General features: G+C 41.6%; 1 protein-coding gene across 2 annotated transcripts; it reads right to left on the bottom strand.

Annotated features, from left to right (window-relative positions):
* Positions 1-1,991: 1,991 nt before the first annotated feature.
* On the bottom strand, positions 1,992-20,839 carry GGNBP2 (gametogenetin binding protein 2). 2 transcript variants are annotated; one of them, XM_050909038.1, is made up of 13 exons: positions 20,665-20,839; positions 16,695-16,775; positions 14,363-14,616; positions 13,437-13,535; positions 10,215-10,328; positions 8,309-8,518; positions 7,116-7,290; positions 5,365-5,559; positions 4,551-4,701; positions 4,268-4,393; positions 4,035-4,186; positions 3,371-3,619; positions 1,992-2,638 (listed from the first exon to the last, which is right to left on the bottom strand). In XM_050909038.1, the coding sequence occupies exons 1-13, from the start codon at positions 20,755-20,757 to the stop codon at positions 2,435-2,437; spliced, it is 2,103 nt and encodes a 700-aa protein (XP_050764995.1). In that variant the 5' UTR covers positions 20,758-20,839; the 3' UTR covers positions 1,992-2,434. The 2 variants fall into 2 exon arrangements, with proteins under 2 accessions (XP_050764995.1, XP_050764996.1); XM_050909039.1 differs by having other exon boundaries at positions 8,315-8,518.
* Positions 20,840-22,213: the final 1,374 nt, after the last annotated feature.

Raw genomic sequence — 22,213 nt, 5'->3', positions numbered from 1 at the left:
CAAAGTGATCTTAATTCTCCCCCCCCCCCCCCCATCATTTCAGCTCCTGGTAAAGCACAAAACAACAAACACTCCACTTAAAAGTGATGGTTTCATCAATTTCCAAGGACAACTACTCACCTGAACTGGCTCCTGGTGCGCGCACAAGCAGTGCGCAGCCAGCGGCTCCGCTCTTTGAAGTTAACCGCATTTTTCCTGTAGCTGACAAACGGAGTATTTGATTAAAGAGAAGCACCACGATAAGGATGCCCTTCCTCACGTGGCAAAAGGAAGACGTTTCCATCCTTAAAACTAGCCTTTTGCCATAGCAAACGCAACAGAGCCCGGGCTGCTTCAGAGGAAGCTGAAGGTTCAGCTTCATGAAGCTGAATTTCAGGGTTAAAAATCTGTTCTCCGTTATTCTCAATGAATTAACTCTCAGGTTCTTTGTGAGAACCCTGGGCAAATTCAGCATCGCCAGGCACAGTGCCTCTTTACGATGTGTCTGAAGCACAAAGCAAAGCCAAAACAAACCTGTCTCTATCGGAAAAACTAAGGGACCACAGTACAGAAAATGGGGAAATCAGGAATGGTAGTCTGTAATTCTGCTTACACCCCCCCAGAAACCAGGATTTTCTTCTTTTAGTGGCAGCTGCTACCAAAATCTAAGCACTGTCATATAAAAAAGCATTTGTATCTTTCTAGTTTTCTTCTGTGTTTTGTAATTGAGTGAAATAACCAGTAAATATATCTTAACTAATATCCAAAGGGACCATTTCTCAGTATTACCAGTTAACTCGGAAAAAATTATGAAGCTGAAGCTCACTCAAGAACATATTTTTTACATATGATTTTGTAAAACAGCTATAAAACAACCCAGTGGAGGTGTGCATTAACAGAGCATGATCTCCTTTAAATATGAAAGTTATTTGGGGCTTTTTTATGATGATGAAAACATTTGTATCTTGATTTCAATTTGCATACGTCCTTTTTACCTCCTACATTTGTTGAATTGCGCTTGTACAACGAATAGCCTCCGTCTCGAGATACAGGCCAATAGGTAACAGCTCCCGGGTGCAGGTGCCGCAGAAGTCAGCTCACGTCAGCTGAATTTGGATGCTTACCGTGCGCAACCGTACCACCACCTCCACTCTGGTCGATTTAGTACCAGGTTTTACACTGCTTTTTTTCTTGATCTCCCACATCCCGGATCTTCACCGCTTGCCAGATCACCCTCTTGCAAACAAGCCATGCCATTAGATGCCATATTTGTAAGAACAAGATGTGGTTGAAAGGGTATTTATGCAAAAGCACTCCTGTTCTGTCCTCAGAACAGAGCTCGTTATTCCATTAAGAAAACGCCAAGGCGTGTTGAAAACCTGCTTGTTGTTTGATCACGTTCGGATGGGCTCATGCAGAAGCTTTAAGCCTGCGTTTGTCGGGGGAGAAGGAAAACGAGTGCAGCAGTCTCTTAACTCACTAGCTTCAGTAACCGTCTTGATGAAAAACTAAATTAAGCCCCCAAAATGGTACAGGCTGCACACTCCAAATTCAAAACCCTCACCAAACTAAGCATGCTGACCTTGGGCGCAGCAGCAACGTCAAGATTTATACAGCACAACGCTGTTCACAGACACCTAAACACCTCGCGCCGTGCCACGCCGACGTATTACCCGAGACCCTGGAAGCGGAACAGCCACTCGATGTCGAGCAGCACCGGGCAGGGTGGGAGCGGTGCCACACCGACACAACCGGGGCATCACGGACCCCGCTTCTTTGGCAGTAACTCGAAGATCTCTAAACCATGTGGGTGGAGAATCCCACAGCCCGGTGGGGACTGGTTTTCACGAGCGCCACTGAAGGATCTGTACTTCTCCCAGGCAAGTTTACTCACCTGACACCTACCTCCGTGAAGCTGCGGGGACCGAAGCGACAGCTGTCCACCTGAACAGCGAGAATTCAGACCGCTGGGAAGGAGCGTTTAAAGTAGAAACATGTACACCAACTTTTACTATGCATATTAATAAATATTCTTTATTTAAATTTTGCACATTGCGCTTTAACATATTACATCCAAAACATTTTGCAAATGGATGTCTACTTTGTAAAATCTTATATTCAGCTCATTGTCATTCTGTACAGAATTATAGGTACAACATTACTTTGCCACTAGTTTGCTCTTTGTAAGTCTCACAGTAAGAGAAACATTTAATGAAAAGAGATGGCTTAAATTATAAGAGAGGCTTGCACAGCTACTCAACTAAAGATACAGGCCTGAAGAAAGAACAAAATTAATGAAATCACCTCCACCAGCCTCCCCAAAAAAACAAGAAAAAAAGAATCACATTAATTTAAGATAAAATTTTGCCGTAAGTCACTAAATTAAGTTTTTGAAAGAGAAGGCGCAGTAGTCATCTTGAGAATTTCAGTGAAAGACAGAGCTATTTTATTGTATTTAGTTCGCTCCAGCCGTTGTCAACCAACCGCTACAAATGGGCCCCTTGTGATCATTTAAGCGGCAGTATTTATTAAATTTCTCCTTCAGATGCTGTCGGTATTGTTCTCTATTGCTGTAAAAAGACTTGTTGTTTGCCATAAAGGACTGTATTTCATCTTGCGAGATAAAGATTTCCTCATCAGAAGTGCATTCAGACTCATCCTACAAACGAAAACAGGCGTTTAAGAACTCAAGCATTGCCCTCCCTGTGCAGTACCCCCGTCCTGCAATTGTACGCCTTGCCTACAGTTGCTCTGAAGGAAGACGCGGCCTTCATGTCACGACACCAGAAGGCTCAGCTGGCTAATCCCTCGCCCGATTCCCACACAATGCGCTGCTAGTTTTTGGGTAAGAGGCAGCCTACACAGTCATGAAATCTACCAGAATAAGCTTCAGAGTCTTAGCATGCTTCCGCTGACAGAGGACGGCTTTTATCAGAGTTTAAAAAAAAAAAAAAAAAAAAGGGAAGAAAAAGGATGTAAAGCAAGGGGAAGGAGAAGGAGAAGGGAAGGAAAGGGAGAGAGAAGAAAGTTGTCCAAGGAGCCTGTAGTGGGAAGTAATATTTGAGGCATGAAGGCAGCAATAATGCACGCTTCATTTTATGGAATAATGCAATCCTCGACAATGAATACTTGTAACACAAATTCTGTCACTTGCATTCCAGTGACAGGCAATTTCTCCTCCTCTGCAAAGCATCCGAGTTACATACTTTACAGAGAAGATGCAAAAGCAAACAAACTAAACACTGGGAGAGTAAGCTATGAATCTTAGATTCAGTTACGTTCTCTCTTGTAACAGTTCTTCAGTAGGATTTGAGTTCTAAAACCCATTCTCAATCCCAAGGACTTAAAGCAGTATGCGACAACCTAAAATTCAAAGGAAGTGGTTACTTACAAGGAGTTCCACTAAGCTCTTGGCACCTTTTCCAGTATCAGGAACAAGTGACATTTCTGTAGGTTCTGCAAACTGTGACACATTTTTCATATGCTCAAACCAAGGCAACTGCTGCCCGCTTTTTTCTGAGCTACAGCAGCTTTCAGCATGTGTGTCTTTGGTCTTGTCGCGATGAAACTCTGTGTGCATGATATTTCCTGAGGTCTCTCTGTTACCTGGATCTGCCATACAGCTTCCAAGTTTCTGAATCTAAAATTGAAAATAGCCTGTAATGAACTACTAGCAGCGTTAAACCTGAAACATTCCTGTTCCAGATGGAAGCAGGAGGGAAAGAGGAAAGGAAAAAGTTCAAAAAGAGAGCGAGGCTATACGCTTTTAAAATGTGTGTGCCTGGGAAGGAGGCGGGGAACGGCACGTTAATTCACTGAGAGCGTGCAAAAGCGCGCAAAAGCGCGCATGCTTAGCAACATAGGAGAGAAGCGACTCCTTCCGCCACAACCTATTCCAGGAAGGACCTCGATTTCAAAACTTGGATGGAGAGGTAACAGAAGATCCTTGTTACCCCACGTACAGCATTAGTCACAATTGAAATCTGAAATACTTTTGTAACTACTTTAAAATGTCTGCATTTAAATAAGCATTCTGGAATAGCTATGTTCCTTACATGTTCATTCTCACACTTCAAAGTTTTACTTTTCTTTTTCTTCTTTTTGTTTTTGCCTTTTGTGTTATTCTCTTCCGAATTAGCCCAACATTCCACACAGCTATCTCCATCCTCCTCTTTGTCATCACAGCGATGGACACATGAATCATCTCCTGCAAAAGACAGGGAATTTTCTTCTCATACACTTAAGTTTTGTGGATACTAAACCGATATTACGTTCTTACCAGACCTACCATTTTCGTCATGGTTGCAAATGCCTTCAGTGCAGGCCACATCTGATCCCTCTCGAGATCCTGTTTCGCTGCCCTCCATGCTGGACGAATAGCCGCAGTCACTACCATTACAATGCGGAGATAAACCTGAGGCGAAGGGAAAAGTTATGGTCATCTCCAGTAGCCGTTGCGTATTCTTTAGCTATGCCTCCAACAAGAAAGAATTCTTCAAAAAAGCTGAGCACTGTTTACCCCATAAATGGTAAATGTTTTTCAAAATGAAAAGTAACGACATTTAACATACCTTTCTTGATTTTAGGTGAACCTAATAGGGTACCACTGCTAGGACAGGTGCAAGAAGTGCTTTCATTAGTAACAATTACTTCTACACAATTGTTAGCTTCTTCGGTGCTACCACAGGCTTTGCAACTACTTTCTGTGAAGTTCGAATTTTCCTTAAAACAAAAACAAAAAATACTTGCAAGTACTGAAAGTAGCTCTGCCAGCATCTTTATAAAGGATACACTTGCCACAAGAAAAAACAGCTGACACTGGCTGATAACAGCCACAACATTGCTTATAATTCTTCAGAAGTACAAGACAACTAAACAAAACCAAAACAAACCAACTACTTTCCCCACAATAACATGACTTACAGTTAGCCCATTAAGTTCAGTCAAGAGATCCAGAACAATAATTGCACTTACTCAGTCAATTAAAGCTTCCCCCGCTCCAAAAATTCAACGGTAATTGTCTGCAACTAGCATTTGACTTCCCATATTCTAAGTGATCTTTAAGAAATGATAGTTTAAAAATATTCTAGCATAACCTGAACCCCTCGATTTAGGATTTAAAAAAAAAAAAACAACCAAAAACCAACACCACCAAATCCAAAGCCCCAAAAGCTAAGGAGTTCCAGGCAACTACTTTACAAAAAGACTGTACTAATCTGAAAAAGTGCCGAATTCCACTAGCGATCAAAAACCAGTTCCCAAAACTGAAATACAGTAAAAACCTCTCAAGAATTCTAACATGGAACAGTGAGCTGACGAATGAAGCACCAAATTAGAAATCTAGTTATTTAACACCAGCAAAAAGCCACAGCTATCAATGTTTACCTTTGCTTGATTTATTTCCTTCTCTTCTGTTGCCTGCAAAGGAGTAGGGATCTCACACACACACTTATTTTTCCGTCTGTTCTTTCGTTTTTGGCGCTTCTTCTCTTGTTTAAGCTCTCGCACTCTTTCTTCTTCTGAAAATTCTTCACAGAGCTGTTCCAATCTACTAATACCCTGCACTTTTTCCACAGCCATCTGTTTATAAGAGGTTAGATCTATTTATAGATGTTAACACAATTCAATCTTTTACATTTATAAAAAAGGAGGAGGAAAATAGCTGGTAAGTACTTTTTATAATAAAGTCACAGCAACACAACTATTGACTACAGAAGAAAAATGCCTATCCAGATTTAGTCACTAAATTTAGATTGCTGGAGAAGATACACATATGGGGGGAGCGCTGCGTTTAACTTAGGGCCCAGATTCGCAATTTTCAGTGAAAAGTTGTGGACTCGAACGCATTTTTGGATCTGTTTACATGGTAGATACTCTGATTATTTAACACAGCAGCACAAAAAACCACAGTAGAGCTACTACTACAGAATTCCTGCAGCTCTTTGTCTAGGGTGACCAGTGAAAAATCTAACTGATTTTCTAGGCAGCCCAATTTTGAAGTGTAGACTTATCTTAAAATATAGCAAGTATCTAAATATGTTCCTCAATATTAAATTTAGAACAACTATCATAATGGCACGTCTACATACGAAGTTACAAGAATACAGTTAAACTAGTAAACTATTCTGGATCAATGCCTCTACACAGGTAAAAATAAATTCACAGGGTTTTGGTGTTTGGTTTTTTTTTTTTCCCCCCCAGATCACTCTGGGAACTCCTTAAGCCAAAATGAGACATCATCATTCCCCCTTCGAAAAGGGCCCCATATAAAGATACATAGCCATATTTCCAATTCATAGCCAACCTTGCATACCAGTATAATTCCCCGAGTTTTACAATGTCAATGAATTTTCAACACCATACTTTACTAGATTAAAAAAAACCACCAAGACAAAACCTGACACAAATGCCACAGTGTACCCAGTCCAATGCCACTCCCATAGCATTATAAGTCTTTAAAAAAAATTACTTGTAAAAAACGCCGAGAACTAACTAGATTAGGGTTCCACTATGATCTTTCCCAAACTGTTTTTGTTCCTTCTTCTCTGATGTTTCAGAGGTTTTTAGAGAGAACAGTCAATATGAATGGAAGATAAACATAACAAAAAGGAGCTATGTCATACCGAAGGGGAAGTATGCTATTGGCATACGTTAAAGGAACTGCATGGAGTTCTGTCTGAAGGTCAAGATCCCACAGGATTACGGAGTGCGCTTGGAACACACTGAGTGCAAGAGTTAGTGGTTGTGTTTGTAATTCAAAAGCACATCCTCCATTTTTACTAATAAGTCAAATAAAAACTGTTGTAGCCAGAGCTACTTTAAATGCTATCAGGTAGAAATACCTTCACTGTGAATTAAAAACACAGAAGATCCAGCGTACTGTAACGTGCAGCTTGGAAAGTAAAAGCAAGCCTCAATCTTTTATGTTCCAGTAGACTTCACATCGGAATGCAACTCAGTTGTGCTATGCATTGATATTACACAACTGTTGCCTGCCGTGAACAAGGGATTGAATGCAACACCCTTGAAGCTCCTTCCAGCCCAACATTAGTAGAAAGCAGAAAAATAATTTTAGTGAAAATGCACACAGTTACTACTGCAATTCAAATACAAGTCAGACAAAATTTGATTTTTACCTCAAAGCTTTTGCGTAAAGCATCGACACCTAGGTAAAAAAGCATCTGCCACGTTTGCTCCTCAGCCCGCAACTTCTGCCAGATTCGGTGTAATCTTTCATAAAGGTGAATACCCAGGCAGGTCAAAACTTCTTCTTGGGCTATGTCTATTGTCTTAGCATGCCTTTCTCTTCGTCTAAAGCAAGAATTGAACCAAAGTATAGTATGGTTAAAGTAGCTGGAAGTCTACCAAGAGATCAAAGCAGTTTAATGACGTATTTTCTTTATGTACAACTGACGAGATGTTTGCATGAACAGCTTTTTGAAATCGAGTTCTGCTTTGCTGCATGCGGATGCAAAATAGAAAGGACCAGGTCAAAACCACCACTACATTCCTGACATGTTAAGCTGTGCACGGCACTGTTAAGCTGCACTATGCCTTCCAACCTGTGGCTTCTGAAGGTATTGCCCCATCAGTCTCTGCTTGCTCCTACGAGAAGGGATCAGCAGAGTTTTAATGCCAGAGAGATGCAGCCATTCCTTTGTTTCCTAGAATTTGTATTTGGTTTATATAGCAAATATTTCAGCTTCCTAAACATTTCAGCTTCAGTTGACTGAAGCTGAATAAATACACATAGAAGTTTATACATTACTTACCGTACAAAGTAAAAATATTTCAGTATTAATCTGTATCTATCATCTATTACGGAAAATCATTATAAAAGGATTTACCCTCCCAATCAGACAGTTATGATTGAGCTTTAGAGATACTGAGCTCAGAATTGTATTTTTCATTGGAAGATTTTAAGATGCTAAAACAGGTTCAGAAATTACTATAATATACAAATGGCGACAAAACTAATTGAACACTTGGCATTTGGTAAAACTGTCAACCAAGGTTCTCTTTCTATTTCGCATATTTTGAACACCTCAATGGAAAAGCAGGCAGCCCTACTGAGTGAACAAATGAACGAGAAGACATTTGGCAATCTCTTTCAGTCTTGCCTTCAGAGTTAAATGCACTTTAAAGTCAAAAGCACACATGAAATCTTCGCTACTTTGAAGCACTATCTTGAAAGCCTACTTCAATATGAATATTTACATTCAGAAGTTCATTATGCAGCAAGGAGGCAAAAAATCACTTTTGCAAAATACATTCAATAATAAAATAAAGAAGCAAAGCGCTAGATAGCCCACTCTAGCAAATTACATACTCATACCCTCCTGCGAACTCTGGTTCAGCTCGACCCAATAGGTGTGCGATGAAATCTGTTTCACAGCATACATGTATATGACGTTCATGGGGACAGCAACGCAAACCCTCGTAAAGCGCAGCGCAGTAGCCCTTTTCTTTGCTGCAGTCTAGCTCACCAATAAGAATATTGTATGCCCGAAGTACTTTATTTTTGCAGTCAGTGCAAAACCTGTGTTAAAACAGAACATAACAGAACTGAATTCTTATTCAAGCAGAAATTTAGACCCGCTTAGCCTAAGCTATAATATACTGAGCTATTTAATAGTGCATGCTATATTTAAACTAGGTCACATAAGGTTTGTGTTACTTCAAAAGGTAAAATAGTAAGACTTTGGCTGTACGCCACGTCAGTTTACTATATGTATTATACTACCTATCATATATTACAAGTCTGGATATCAACTTTCACGCTCCAAGGCATAAACCACGCTAATTGTTAATATGAAGAAATTCCTATGTGGATATGCAATTCCATATTTGTTCAAAGATCAGAAATCTAATAGTGAACAAATTGAATCATTAGTACAAGCCAGGACAAAATTCCTCTCAAGTAACACACTCCAAGTTACTTTATAGCAATTATTTAAAATATACTCAAGTGAGTGATAAGCAATAAGAAAAGTTTCCTCTGTTGCCTGCTGTATAAGAGCAATGTTTCCACTACAAGCACCTTTAAACATATTTTGAATTATCAGATTACTGCACAGAGCCAAACAAGGTTTACTTATAACACAACATACTTGATTTAAACATGTGATAGCTCAGATAACTAATATGAGAAGAGTATAGTTACGAAGTCTGTTTTAATTATAATACAACCAAATTAAGCTCATTCTATTTTATAGGAAGACTAATCTTCAAGAAGCTACAAAACCTCTTGCTGTACTATTCTAAAAATGCAAGTCAGACAAGCTGCTCACATTTCAGCTTTCAGCTTGAAAAGCTGGCTCTTCAGGCCATCTCTGGATGGTGTTTTTCCCTTTCCTAGTTTGTCCAGTCACTTGACAACACTAAGTCAAACATATTTTGATGTTTGATAGAACTATGATAACTGGCTAGTTTCTGTGGTGAAAGGAAAGAAAACAGTAATATTATTGCAGGTTAGCATCAGGAACGCTGCCAATACCATGTTTAATGTCACAGGAGATTAAAGTTATTTTGTTTCCAAAGTGTTATTTCCACACCACCACCACCCCCGCACCCATCTGTGCCCCCACAGCTTATATCAGAACCTTGAGACTACTGGAAATTAAAACTTTGTAATCAGCATGGTAGCTACCGTACACATGCAACAATAATTTAGTGGCCTATTTTTTCCCTGCAAGAGAGACCCAACAGCACTAGCACTACTAAGTCATAAACAACTGTTTTAAAACAGTGATTTACAAGCAGCCCCAAGCCTAAAATCTGCTTCTATTAGTTTAGTTGACATTATTTTGAAATTGCACATACTCCTCGAAAGCCTAAAAGAAGGCATAGTGCCACACAGAGTAGACTACTTGTGAAAGAGCGAGAGAATATACAGTTTTAATACATCAAATTGTAAATCATAGTTTAATCCTAACCAAAACAATTAAGACAAGTAGCTATGACTTCATCTGAGCTCTCCGCATTTCCCCTACCATAACCCGGAACAACAGGTAAAACACAAAGAATATTTCACCATCTTAGTCTCATCAACTGTTACAATGCAATCTGGCAAGGTTCTCCCTCACCACGAAGCTTAGATCTTGAGTTTTAGAAGGGTATCAGAAGAATCCGCTACACTTTTAAACATTGTGTGAACTCTACATACATTTTGATTCACAAACAAATGCAGCACGTATTCCTCAAAACAAAGGTGTGTCTTTGTTCTTTTAACATACCTGTGTTTTCGTAGATAGGTTTCTAACGTTTCTAAAAGACAACTAGAGTCAATTAAAACTACTTCATCCCTGCATTCCTGGGACATGAGCTCCCACACATCCATCCAACAACCCCTGCAAAAAAAATGGTAAGAAACAAAGACTGTACATTATCCTGTTAGGGGTTTAGAAAAGAAGCAAAATAAAACAGCGTTAGTTTACCTGACTGCTCCCTGGAAAGGTCCATAGTGGAAAGTGATGCTACACTTGCTCTCCTCCTTCCTGCTGTCTTCACTATTTTTCTTATCTGCACTTAATTTCTCTGTACTGAGTGTGCTACTGCTGCCTTCACTGTCACATAGTATTAAAAACATTTTTTTTAAACCTATACCATGTATGTTATGAACTAGTTATTTTTCCTAAACAAATGCTATGAAAATGCTACTGTGTTCCTTAATTTACTTTCAATCCTGTATAGGCTAAGCCTTAACTTCCAGTGAAGTTAGGGTCAGACATGAGATACAAATTTTGCTGTCCGTGTTTATAAACCCAGATTCATAATGACTTTCTAAAGTCACAGGTGAAAGCCAGTAGTAATTTTTCAGAATATTACCTTAAGTATAAACACATACAAGTTTTAATACTTCTGGCATATTAAATTTCAGATGACAACTTACTAAAAAAAAAAACCACAACCCAAAACCAAACCCCACAAAAAAAAGCAAAACAACCCAAACAAACTTCCACACATCTACCACCATAAGAAACCATAAAACACCCTACATTAAATTTCCAAAATTTGTTAAAAAAGCCCCAAAACTTTACAACGCACATTTGAATATGCTAGAAGAACACTTAAAGAGCAAAGAACAAACTTTAAATAGCAAGTCATGTTTACTTACAGGCTTGTCTACACTTGACATTTTATCAGAACGGTCATTTCTGTTTAAGCTCATGTATGGAAACAACAGAGCAGGAAAACAGGGGAAGAAGCACTCCTATTTAATAATTAGCTCCTCAAGAGTATTTATGGATGCTATTATCTAGTTTGCCAGATCATATGGCTTGCATTTACGAGAGGTTAAAATGCTCCTTAGCACCAAATGGAACCGAGTAGCCATAAACCAGGCACACTGAAACTGAGGATGTCAAGTAACTCTCAAGTGGCATTAGCTAGTTACGTAACTTGTATAATTAAACACACAATTACCATTCAAAGCCTTTTTTGTGTGTATAAAATGCCTAACAGATGCAACCCATCTGAAGAAGTTTCTTGCAATGAAATCAAGCAGAAGCTCCAAGTTGATAAAATTCTAGTCAAGGCAGCAGATTTATTTGGAGAAATATCAGTACTGATACACCCTGATCACTTTTGTAGCCTAACAAATGGGTATCGACTGAGCAAGCGGAGTGCAAGCCACGTTTCTTTAGCAAACTACACTGATTGTCCACAAGCCACGTTATCAGATAAAGCTGAAAGCTTTCCTTGCGGTATATTAAAATACTGCTCTTCCACATATTCCCTATTAACCTGCCAGTATTCAAAATACTAAGGGGATTTATTCCAGCATGAATTGAGGAAATAAAGGCAGCATTTTCCTCTCTATTCATTCAGTTTCAGAATTGTTCTGCCTTGCCAAAATGGTAAGTGCAGGTTCCATGATATGTGTTCTTACACAGAAAAGATTAATCTTCCTAAAAACAAAGCAAAAAAAAATTAACATTTTCATAATATTTTGAATTTGCTGTATTTTAAAAAGATATACCCCTATGACCTTTTGCTTGTGTAACATAAGCTTTAAACTAATTATATGAAAAGGCCTTTAACCAAAATATAACAGGAGATAATGATTAGCTACCACTATCCTCAAGCAGCACAAGTAAAAATCAAGTGTCAAATTCCACTTGCCTAGCATCTCAGGGGATTTATCTAAACCCAAAGAGACTCAAGTCTGCATAGAAAAATACATGTCCCGTAACTGGAAACCATGATCAAGCTTTCACAGGTTGTATGCTTAACCAGAAGCAGACCACAACTGACTAAAAAAGGTCCTGGACACTCCAACTAAGCACAGTAGTCTAATTTATTGGTTATCATATTAAAAAAAAAAATAAAAAACACCCCACAAACAAGAAAATCCCCCCAAATCCACAACAGATTTACAGGGAGTGTTTTTTCTGGTTAACTAGCTGGAATAAACCATTTCAACTTCTAGACACAGAGGCATATATCCATCTTTTTCACTGCTGTATTCAAAACATGCCGTCGCATTTTGAGAAAATACATTTTACAGAGTTTTAGTTTTAACCCTGCAGCCCAGCCACAATAAAGCCCTTTATTAACAGTTGTGCAAGGCATTTTTAACAATCCCAAGCAAAATGATGTATATTTGTTTAGCATGTACCCTTTCACCTCAATGTGAGAAAAACTGCTGATCAATCATTCTGGTGTAGAGCACAAAAACCAGTTTGTCTTTCTAGAGTACTGTTTAAATCACAACGCTGAAGCCATCCATGCCCTGAGCAGACTTATATTCCAAGTTATGTCAGATGAGATATGAAAAGCGCATCAGAGAGCGCTGGTTTGTAATGGCCAAGTTGCGTTTTGGCAACTGGTTTTGAAATTAAACATGGGTATTTTCATACAAAAAACCCCAAACAAAACACCCCACCACCAAGTACAAGACCCAAAAGCCAAGAGGCAAAAATGGAACATCCAGAAATAACAAGCAAGTTTTGGGAAAGAGCTGATTTCATATAGTAGACTTAAACTTTATATGAAAGCATCACCAGTTGCCTTAGGGAGCTCTGACAAAGGGCAGAGGGACAACTCTCACACTGAGGAAGGAGTACAGATCTTACGTTGAGAGGGCAGAAGACCTTATAGCACTAGTTTTGTCCAGTCAATAAAGCATGAGCAAGGGCAGTGGGGAAAGTATTAAACATCGTACTGATAAGACCGTCACTCTTACTGCACAAAAAAGGGCTAACTACCTTCTTATGAAAACCTATGGGAAAGGCTCATGCCCTACAACACACGCTGCCCAAAACTCCTGGGTGCCTCTGTTCCTCTCCCCCACAACTATTTGGGTCTACTATAATCCAAAAAGCTTGGAGATTACTACTCTGGCAAACAGGTAACAGCATAAGAATTGATTTCAATGCTTAAAAATAAAGTAGTATCAATAGTTTGGTTCCTTAAAATATTTTAGATTGAATTGTGCATGTTAAACACAAACTTACCCCAAAGGTTTTGGTTTGTGTGTGTCCAGGGAGTGTAACTGACATCTCTTGTTCTTCTTACTTTTGGGAATTGCATCAATCATATCATTCAGTTTGGACCTAAGGAAAAAATGTAACTTAGTATTCTGACAACATGGTTATCCAGAGAAATTTTTAAGGGATGGATTCAGCTCGTGTACCAGAAACAAGTATACTAATGAACATTAAATCTAAAACTTTCTTCCTGTCCCCCATTTTTACTTGTTATGACACACAATCTTGCAGTACACAAGGAAAATACAGTATAGATTTTCCAGACAAATCCTAGCAAGCAAGATAAAGATAACCCACATCTAAAATGCTATTGCATAACTGCATAAGTAACAAACCTCGAGCAATGACACCTATTTCAAAAGTGCAGGGAACCACTGTGACCACTTTATCAAGTTACACTACCTCACCCTCCAAATCTCAATATCCCCAGCTCTGCACTAACCTTTCCTACTTCTCACTGGCCAAGCAAGAAGTAGAATGAGCTGAAGCCAACTGGAAGGCAAAGGCACACTGTGGTGAGCAGTCACTGTTTGGTCCGCTGACAGCTGAGAAACAAATGGCACTGAGACTGAGGCTATTTATTGTGCTAGCCAAACCCAGAAGGTTTCACTTTCTCAGTGTTACCTTTCTACCCAAGAGTAGAAAGTTTGGGGGCTAAGGGGGGAGGTTTTAATTCATTTTTTATTAGATTATATGAACAGTTAGGTCTTTTGGGTTTGTTTTTTCCCTGTTGAGGCAATAACTAGTTTAACATAGCTGTAAAAGACAAGTATGTACTAAGATTCACACTTGTTACAATTTAGTATCACCAAGAAACTGCAAAGTCAAATGCACAGAAGCTAGCTTTCCTTTGCCCCAGATAAGAATAGTCTGAGCAGTTCCAAGACACTTACCCATGCACATAAAACAGTGTATAAAGCTTCTTTGCATCAGTCATACAGCTTCGAGTTACAGAAAGAACCCCCTTTGGCCCTACTGTTAGGGGCTCAAGTGCTGGATTTCCAGACTCAACAAGCTGAGAAAACAGACGTTCCACACTACGACGACAGCCAACACACGGGACCAGTTGAGAAAGCGCACTCAAAACTTCACGCGATGTCACCATCATGGCAATATTTAGATCCTGCTGTTTAAGCATGCTATGTCTCTAAAAAAGAACAAGAAATGAAATAATTAAAAAAACCCAAACACACATCTTAAACTGTTCAAGACTTCTTCACCTTCAACAGCATTTCCCTATCAAAATACACCTGTGGAAACTGTACGCAGTGCTCAGGGTTTCAGGTCACTGTCTTACTGTAGATCACTTAAAATACTTACTGTATAAACAAAACCACACTTGCTAATATCATAGGAGCAATTCTGCTTCAAGCCTTACAGTTTACCCTCTAGAAGGAAGCTAACATTTTTCTCCTCTTGTTCCCTCCTCCTACCACTCAAATCAGCAAATGCTGCTTCCGAACAAATGGCACGCCTCCCTGTCCTTATCAGGAAGCCCTTTTTTCTCCACCTCAGCACAGATGTTTTAGTAAAGGGTCTCACATACAACTCTGCAAGTTTTCATCTTCTACTCACGCTCATTTTATCTTTGGCACATAGAAAGGAAATTTCTGGACACTCATTGGCATATATGGAAATCTCATTTACAACAAACTTGTTCTGTTCAGACCAAGACAATTTAGCAATTTTTTCCTGGAAGGCTAAATGCCATTTCCCATTACAATTCTAATACTTGAAATTAAAAAAAGCACACATTACTATTCAGGTGAAACATTTTACTTCAGTAGTGAACATTCAATGTGTGATAATAATATAACATTAAAGAGAACACCTGCTAATATTTCTTACGTCAATAAACAATTTTAGGAGCTTCTCCTGGTTCCTCTGTCAAATGCATCCAGGCACGCATACACACAAAAAGCACATACCCTTCCATTTATTCTTCTAACTGCTGAATTACTGGCTTGGACTTCATCAGCACTGAACTGCCACTAGCACAGCTATGCGGAAGAGAGAGCCCCTTCCTCACACACCAACCAACACATCTACACTTAGAATATCAGCACTACTGGCACCTTCCAACATCATCCGTAAAAGCAGAGTCCTGTCAGTGTATTAATTGTGAGCGTCATTTTTCCCTGGTTATACAAAGTACAGCTTTGTAAGCATAGTTGTATCTATACAGGGAATGTTTTGCCACGACAGTATTTTCTGTATTATTGTCATATTCCACCACTTAAACACTCCTACTGTAGAAATGGCTTGTCACAACTTCTGGGGAAAGAAAGAAAAGACCATACAACATAGCGAAACTCATCAATCCCATGGAACGTGTAAGTACATCAACGGAAAAGAGAAAACACTTTCAGCTCATTTTATGTAATACATGTTCTGAAAAGTCAAGCTATTATCAGATAACATTTAAGGTTTGTGCTCTTAAAGGCAGGCACATTAAATAATCTGACAAGTGATATCACTCTGCAATAATCCTCTTTCCTGTAATTAACAGTACTAGTCACAGCAACAGCAGGAATGAGCTATTTTCACAACACAGCTATGCTTTATATGCAGCGTAAGTCTGAACTGCCGCTGTCAAACCACAGGTGAAGAAGTGCAAGCTGCGTATCAGCAAACTGGCCTGTTCCTTTGGACATCAGGTGGCACAATTTTTTAGTTGCTACAGGTGTTACAGTGCTATGGTTATTTGTCAGAGGGTTAGCAGATAAGTTTCTATTATTAAAGCTTCAAGGGTACCACAAAACCATCTCTCACTATTCAACTATATATAATCTATAAACTGGCACATTAATTCTATCCTGGTATGGTACTAATCATAAGAACTCGATCTTAAGCAATGCACACTTCCACTTGAAAAAGCAGTTCAAAAGTATTCAGAAAAAAAAAAAATCAAAATTTATTTAGAAACTGTAGTTTCCATTAAGTGTAAACTGGCAGTGACCAGAAGATACATTGTTTTTACAAGTTTTCAATTCTAACTAGATATGCAGCAATTGCATCCTGACAAGACAACAGTGTATAAATGCTGTGAAATACAGAAAATGAATGCACCCCGTGTACTTTGGTACCAACATGTAATTGCATATAGGTGCTGACATGTCTTTTAAGTCATTCCAGGAATGACAATCTCCTAGAGAAGTGAAAGCATAAACCTAAGGAAAGCAAGATCTGATGCAGCCTTCTTAGAAAACAGAAGGGCGTATTTACCTGAATGAACTGTTTTAATTGCGCACCGTTATTCTGATGTCCATCAAGGTTTAGCACATTATCAGGAAATTCCATCACCATCTATACGAGAGGGGAAAAAAAAATAAAAAAGAGCTTTCAGAAAAAAGTCAAACACAGAGCATCAGTTTATTTTACTTTCTTGGGGGAAATAAGACAGAAATTATGTTAAATGCTCCTTCTTTTCACATTAATTATTGGGAGATTGCGAAAGGATAAAAGTAACAGTTTAAGATAATGAATGTTTCAGCAAAGTAACTAAATGTTTCACTAATATAATGTTCTAGAGGCAGTTTATAAATGGCAACTCTTAAATAGCTGTTACAGAGAAAGCAAAAGTTGCTAAATGGAACATCAGTATTTATATTACACTATTTATGTGACTTCAGACCCTGTTTCAGCTTAAAAAAAAATTGTACTTCAACACACTGAGATCCAAATTGATCCAACAGCCTAACTCAATTTATAAAGCTATGAAGAAACAGTTACAACAGTTTAATGAACGAGTTGACTCCTTCAAAGGCTAATTTAAAACCATATTAATCCAACAAGGTACTCCAAGGTATGCTTTGTTTTGTATGATTGCAGCTGCAACTCACAAGAGGCTCAAAGTAAAATATTAGAGCAATCACATTGTTCTGTAGGCTTAAGTAATTAATAATATTTCTTTTCCAATTACTGAGCAACAAAGAGGGCAATTTCTTGGGGGGTGGGGCAGAAATCAGTAAAATATTTTTCAGTCAAAAATCCAACTTTACAACCATGGAGAAAAATGAAACCAACTAGAAAAACGTGTAAGGACTGGCTTAGTTGATCTTCTTTGTCCAAACTGAGAAATACAGAATTTATCAATATGAATACTGAAAGTTCACTTTAAAATCTGAAAGACAAAATAACAACTTTGGTTAATAACTCTAATACCAATCAACATCAAATGAAATTGTCCGATTCATCCTTTTTCCTCCCTCCACCTTCCCTCAACTGTCTCGTAAACACAGAATTCCCTGCTGTCTTTGTAATTGCTGACACTGCCTCCAGAGAACTCATACATTTACTTTTACAGGCACTCAACATTGCTCCAAAATAAACATCTATTCTCTAAGGCTAGAAAGCAAGGCCATATTTTGATCTCACATGTGCTAGAATTGGAACATTAGCACAGCTGCCTTATCTTTATGCAGAACAGTGATACAGTCAGTGCTAATTCTGACCTCTCATGTATGTCTCTTTCAGTTTCCCCTGCCCCGACCCATACACACTATGCAGCAGCACAAGTTTTTGCTGCAGAATTACAGGTTTCCTACATTGCTAATTTGATGTTTCTGTGGGGAATGAGCTACATGCAAAAGTAAAAGCTCTATCTGCTAATGACAGAGAGAAGAGATAGATCTGCGTATTTTTTCCCCCCTCACCTTCATCTCCCACTATCAGACAACACCCTTAGGTGTTTTGTACAACAGAGCGAAATTATCAAAGACTAAATTAATTCATGTGTCTGATGAGATTTTATTAAGTGGTTAAACATCAACCACCATCACACCCTGAAATGGAAGAAAAAATTCCCATAATACCACATCAAATGGAATGCCTTCTAGAAATCATAAAATCTGCTTAAGAAATGAAAGGGGTTAAATATTTAAACTTCCTTTAATTTCTAGTTGAGCCATAAGAAACAGAAAAGTGTGATAGTGAACAATTTGTTTAGAGGAGCAGTATCACACTGCACCTAAGCAGCTTTCTACGCTACCACAAAGCAATGTTACAAGCTTAAGAGCATTATAGGCCATTCATTCACTAATTTGCAATCACTGATTCACTACTTCTAGATTTAAGGCATAGACTAAGTCTTCCAGCTGACTAAAAGAAATGAAGTAGTCCCATTATTTTGTAAGTTTGAGTTTTAAAAGAGGTCAACAGAAGCCAGTTACTATCAATAAACACCACTATTTTTTAAAGATAATGCTGCAGATGTAAAATCATGTTTCAAAGACAACTGCATGTCTTGCAATAGCTCTCACTAAGAATTTAAAACATAAATTATAGAAGACTGAGACAAGGAAGCTAAGAGTTCATTCACTTGCTTCTGCAGATGTATTTAATAAAAGCCTCCAGAAACCACCCAGAAATCTCAGTACTTTGTAACAACAGTAACAGAATGGGGAAAAAAAAAAAAAAAAAAAAAGGACCTGAGATAAGATTTCTTCATGGTGAGGATGACTTGCACTTGCATAAATGCCTTTCATCCAGATGGATACAAAACTGATTTACAGCTATAGGAACCTCTTCAATCATGAATACGGCTTGCCTCTGGTGTAAAAAGTAGAAGGATAGCGACAACACAGTGCAATTGCACAAAGTTTGGGCCTGGCATTAAATTCTGGAACTAAACCACAAATGGAATTTTAGGTCAGTTGAAGTCATCTACCTGACGCCTGGTATAGCCAAATTTTCACTCTCTCTCTCAACCTATTAAACACAACAAAGGTAACAAGAGCATGGTAAGTCTTCTACTTGACACAATCTAATGAGTAATTTTTACTAGGGAGTCCGGGGCGGGGCGGGGGGGAGGGCAGGGAAAGAGTGAGAAATCTAAGATCTTAAAACTACACGGGGAATCAAGGGGCAAAATAACTTTCAAGGCGTGGCCAAGACATCAAAAATCCCCAAACTTACACTATTCCTACACAGTTCTGGGTTTTCCAGGTAATCAACCACTCTAGGAGAGCTAGATATTGCTTTGGACAACTTACGGGGAAACTTTGCCTAATGTACAAGCACAGCTAACCAGAGGTGACAGACCATGTAAAGCTAAAAAACAGTGACGATATTTGGTAAATCAATAACATGCCATCATTTAAAACGATCAGAACTAAAATACATCAAAGACCCTTTCTTCAAATGTAGCAAAAACAGATGGGATTGAGATAGACAATCTTTAACAGTGGGACGGAGGGTTAAACGACTGTCTGAAGATACTCAATTGTTTTGTTCAGGAAGATGGAAGAAATTACATTATGAAGTTGATCAAGTTAGCTGCTGCAAGCCAGGCATTCTCCCATACTAAAACATGAGATGAGGAATTTAAAGCACATACATTTTACACCATTTAAAGTAACAGCAGTTACTGTCACACCACTGACAGCAACAGAAATCAAATACAGATAATTAAGATACCAAATTACACTAAGTCCGATTTTATTTTTAACCCAACGTTTTCACACCTTAAGAATTAAAACAAACGACAACTGGCCAGTTAGAGATTTTTTTTCCATTTGCTCTGTGTTCACCTACAATGCAATTTCTGAGCCTTCCTCTAAACACGTGAGGAAGAGAGACTAGAGAGCCTCCAAGCTGCATTTAGTTCATTTTTCCACTGAACCTTCTGGAAATGGCAAAACCTCCATGTTTTTCAATTCAGAATAACACATTGAAACGGAAACTCTCTCAGATTTGTGACTGTAGACACAGCAGCACATTATTACAGACACAGCAACCCTTACTTTAAGGCAAAGCTTTCAAAAACACCTTTAGCCTTTTCTTCCCTATTTAAGAGCATAATAATTACCTAGTTGTAAACCTGGGTTTTAACGTTAATATGGCTCCCTTCCTTACTAACTGAAAAACGGCTCTGCTCCACATTTGTGCTTGGGCACTGAGACGTGCTTGTCACTTGAAAACGAGTTATGCGCAGGCCCCAATACAGCAATAACTTTCTTATTATGCGGTTTGCATGTTTTTAGAGCTGGGAATCATATTAAAAAGTTGCCACATTAAGCGCTGTTAACACGGAGAGTTGCAAAGTCCCAAAGATTAACGCTGCAGGAGCAAAGGAGGAGCCTAGGAGGCCCGTCCAGAGAAAAGGCCTCGCCTGGGAATTGCAACACACCGCCCGCACACGTTGCAAGCGGGCGGTGCAGGGACACCGGGTGCTCCGCGGGGCGCAGGCACTCACCGTGAGGGTGTCATCGATGTAGAGGGGAATCTGCCTCTTCTCGAAAGGGAATTCCTCCTCCCCGTCTCTGCAAACGGCAACCAGCCGCGCCATCTCTGCTGCTGTTGCTGCTTCCTCCCAGCTCCAGCCTGCGAGCAGCCAAACCCCGGGGAGGTAAATACCCGCCGCGCTTCCCCGGCACACTTTCACCAGCCCGGGAACAAGCCTGCTTTACCCCATCGCCTGATTCACCACGCCGAGCGCTGGCCCCGCCGCCCAGCCCACGCCCGGGCGCGCAGCCTGCCCGCCGCTTCAGCCTTGGAAGGGACTCAAAAAGACTACGGGCCGGGAACGGGAGAGGTGGGCAGGCTGGGAAATGCGACATAACATGGAAGAAAGGGAGGGGACGGCGGGGAGGAACGCACCCGGCCCTCCGCCGGGCACAGCCGGGGGAGGAAGGCCGGAGGCCGGCGGGGGATGGAGCCCGCCGCGCTGCGGGCCGCTCCCCCCCCCCCCCCCACTCCCGCCCGCCACCGGCCCAGACAGGCCGGCGGGGGGACCCGCCCAGCCCGGAGCGGGGTTTGCGGCTCTCCGCCGCCCCCGTCCCGCCCCGCGGCGGCTGGGGAGGGAGAGGAGCAGCGGCGGGGCGAGGGGGAGCCTCCACCTGCGAAGCGGGGCCGCCTCTTCCCCTGGGCGACCTGCTGGCGGGCCGCACCCCGCGGGGAGGGGGCCCGCCGCCCCTCCCGCTCCCCAGCTCCAGCGCCAGCCCGGGATCGGCGGCGGCGGCGCCTGCGGGCCCGCCGCCACCTCCCTCTGGCGGGCCGGGGAAGAGGGCGAGCCGGGGCGGAGGGGGGGCTGCAGCCCAGGCGACGCGGCAGGCAGACCCACCCCTCTCCTCCCTGTCCTCACCCGGCCTCCAAGCCGGCGCGGCGCGGCTCCCCGCCCGGGGCGGCGATGGCGGGGAGGCAGCCCCGGACGGAGGCAGCCGGCGGGGCCGGCTCCCGGCCTCCCTCTACCTCCCGCCTCCCCTCAACCTCGCCGGGGCCGCTGCCCTGCGGCCCACCGGCCGCCTCGCCCCCCTCGGGCCTTTACCGGCTCCTCCGCGAGTCGGCGGCCCGGGCGCTCTGACAGGCGGGCGGACACCCCGGGCTCCGCCACAGAGCCGCCTCCTTCCTCTCCCCCTCCCCGGGCCCTCCCCACAGGCGGTGGCCCCGGCCCCGGGCCGCCCCGCCCTCCTCTCGCGAGAGACCGCAGCCCCGCCGCTTCCACACACCCCCCCCCCCCTCCGCCCCGGGCCGCGGCCCCGCCTCGCCGCCCCCGGGCCTAGCCGCAGGAGGCGCCCGCTCACCCGTTACCTCCCGCCCCGGCGTGCCCCCCGCCCCCGCGGGCCCGGCCGCCTGAGGAGCTTGCTTGGCGGCAGCCCCTGTCACAAACGGCCGGAGCGGCGCGTTCGACCTCGAGTCCGGGGAGGGGGGGTCGCGGCCAGCACGCCGGGCGGGAGGCTGAGGTAGGGGGGCGTCCGCCGGGGGCCTGGCCCCGGGGGCGGGGGGAGCCGGGCGCGGGGGCTCCT

The sequence above is a fragment of the Gymnogyps californianus genome, chromosome 20, assembly GCF_018139145.2.
Source record: "Gymnogyps californianus isolate 813 chromosome 20, ASM1813914v2, whole genome shotgun sequence".
Lineage (NCBI taxonomy): Eukaryota > Metazoa > Chordata > Aves > Accipitriformes > Cathartidae > Gymnogyps > Gymnogyps californianus.
The sequence above is the reverse complement of the archived record's forward strand: the minus strand, read 5'-3'. Positions and strand labels throughout refer to the sequence as shown.

Coding starts and splice junctions, on each gene's coding strand:
- GGNBP2 (XM_050909038.1), bottom strand. CDS start 20,757: ATGGCGCGGCTGGTTGCCGTTTGCAGAGACGGGGAGGAGGAATTCCCT. Junction 5,560..7,115: donor CTTTACGCAAAAGCTTTGAG/GTAAAAATCAAA, acceptor TCTTATAAACAG/ATGGCTGTGGAAAAAGTGCA. Junction 3,620..4,034: donor TGAAGTGTGAGAATGAACAT/GTAAGGAACATA, acceptor TTTCAATTTTAG/ATTCAGAAACTTGGAAGCTG.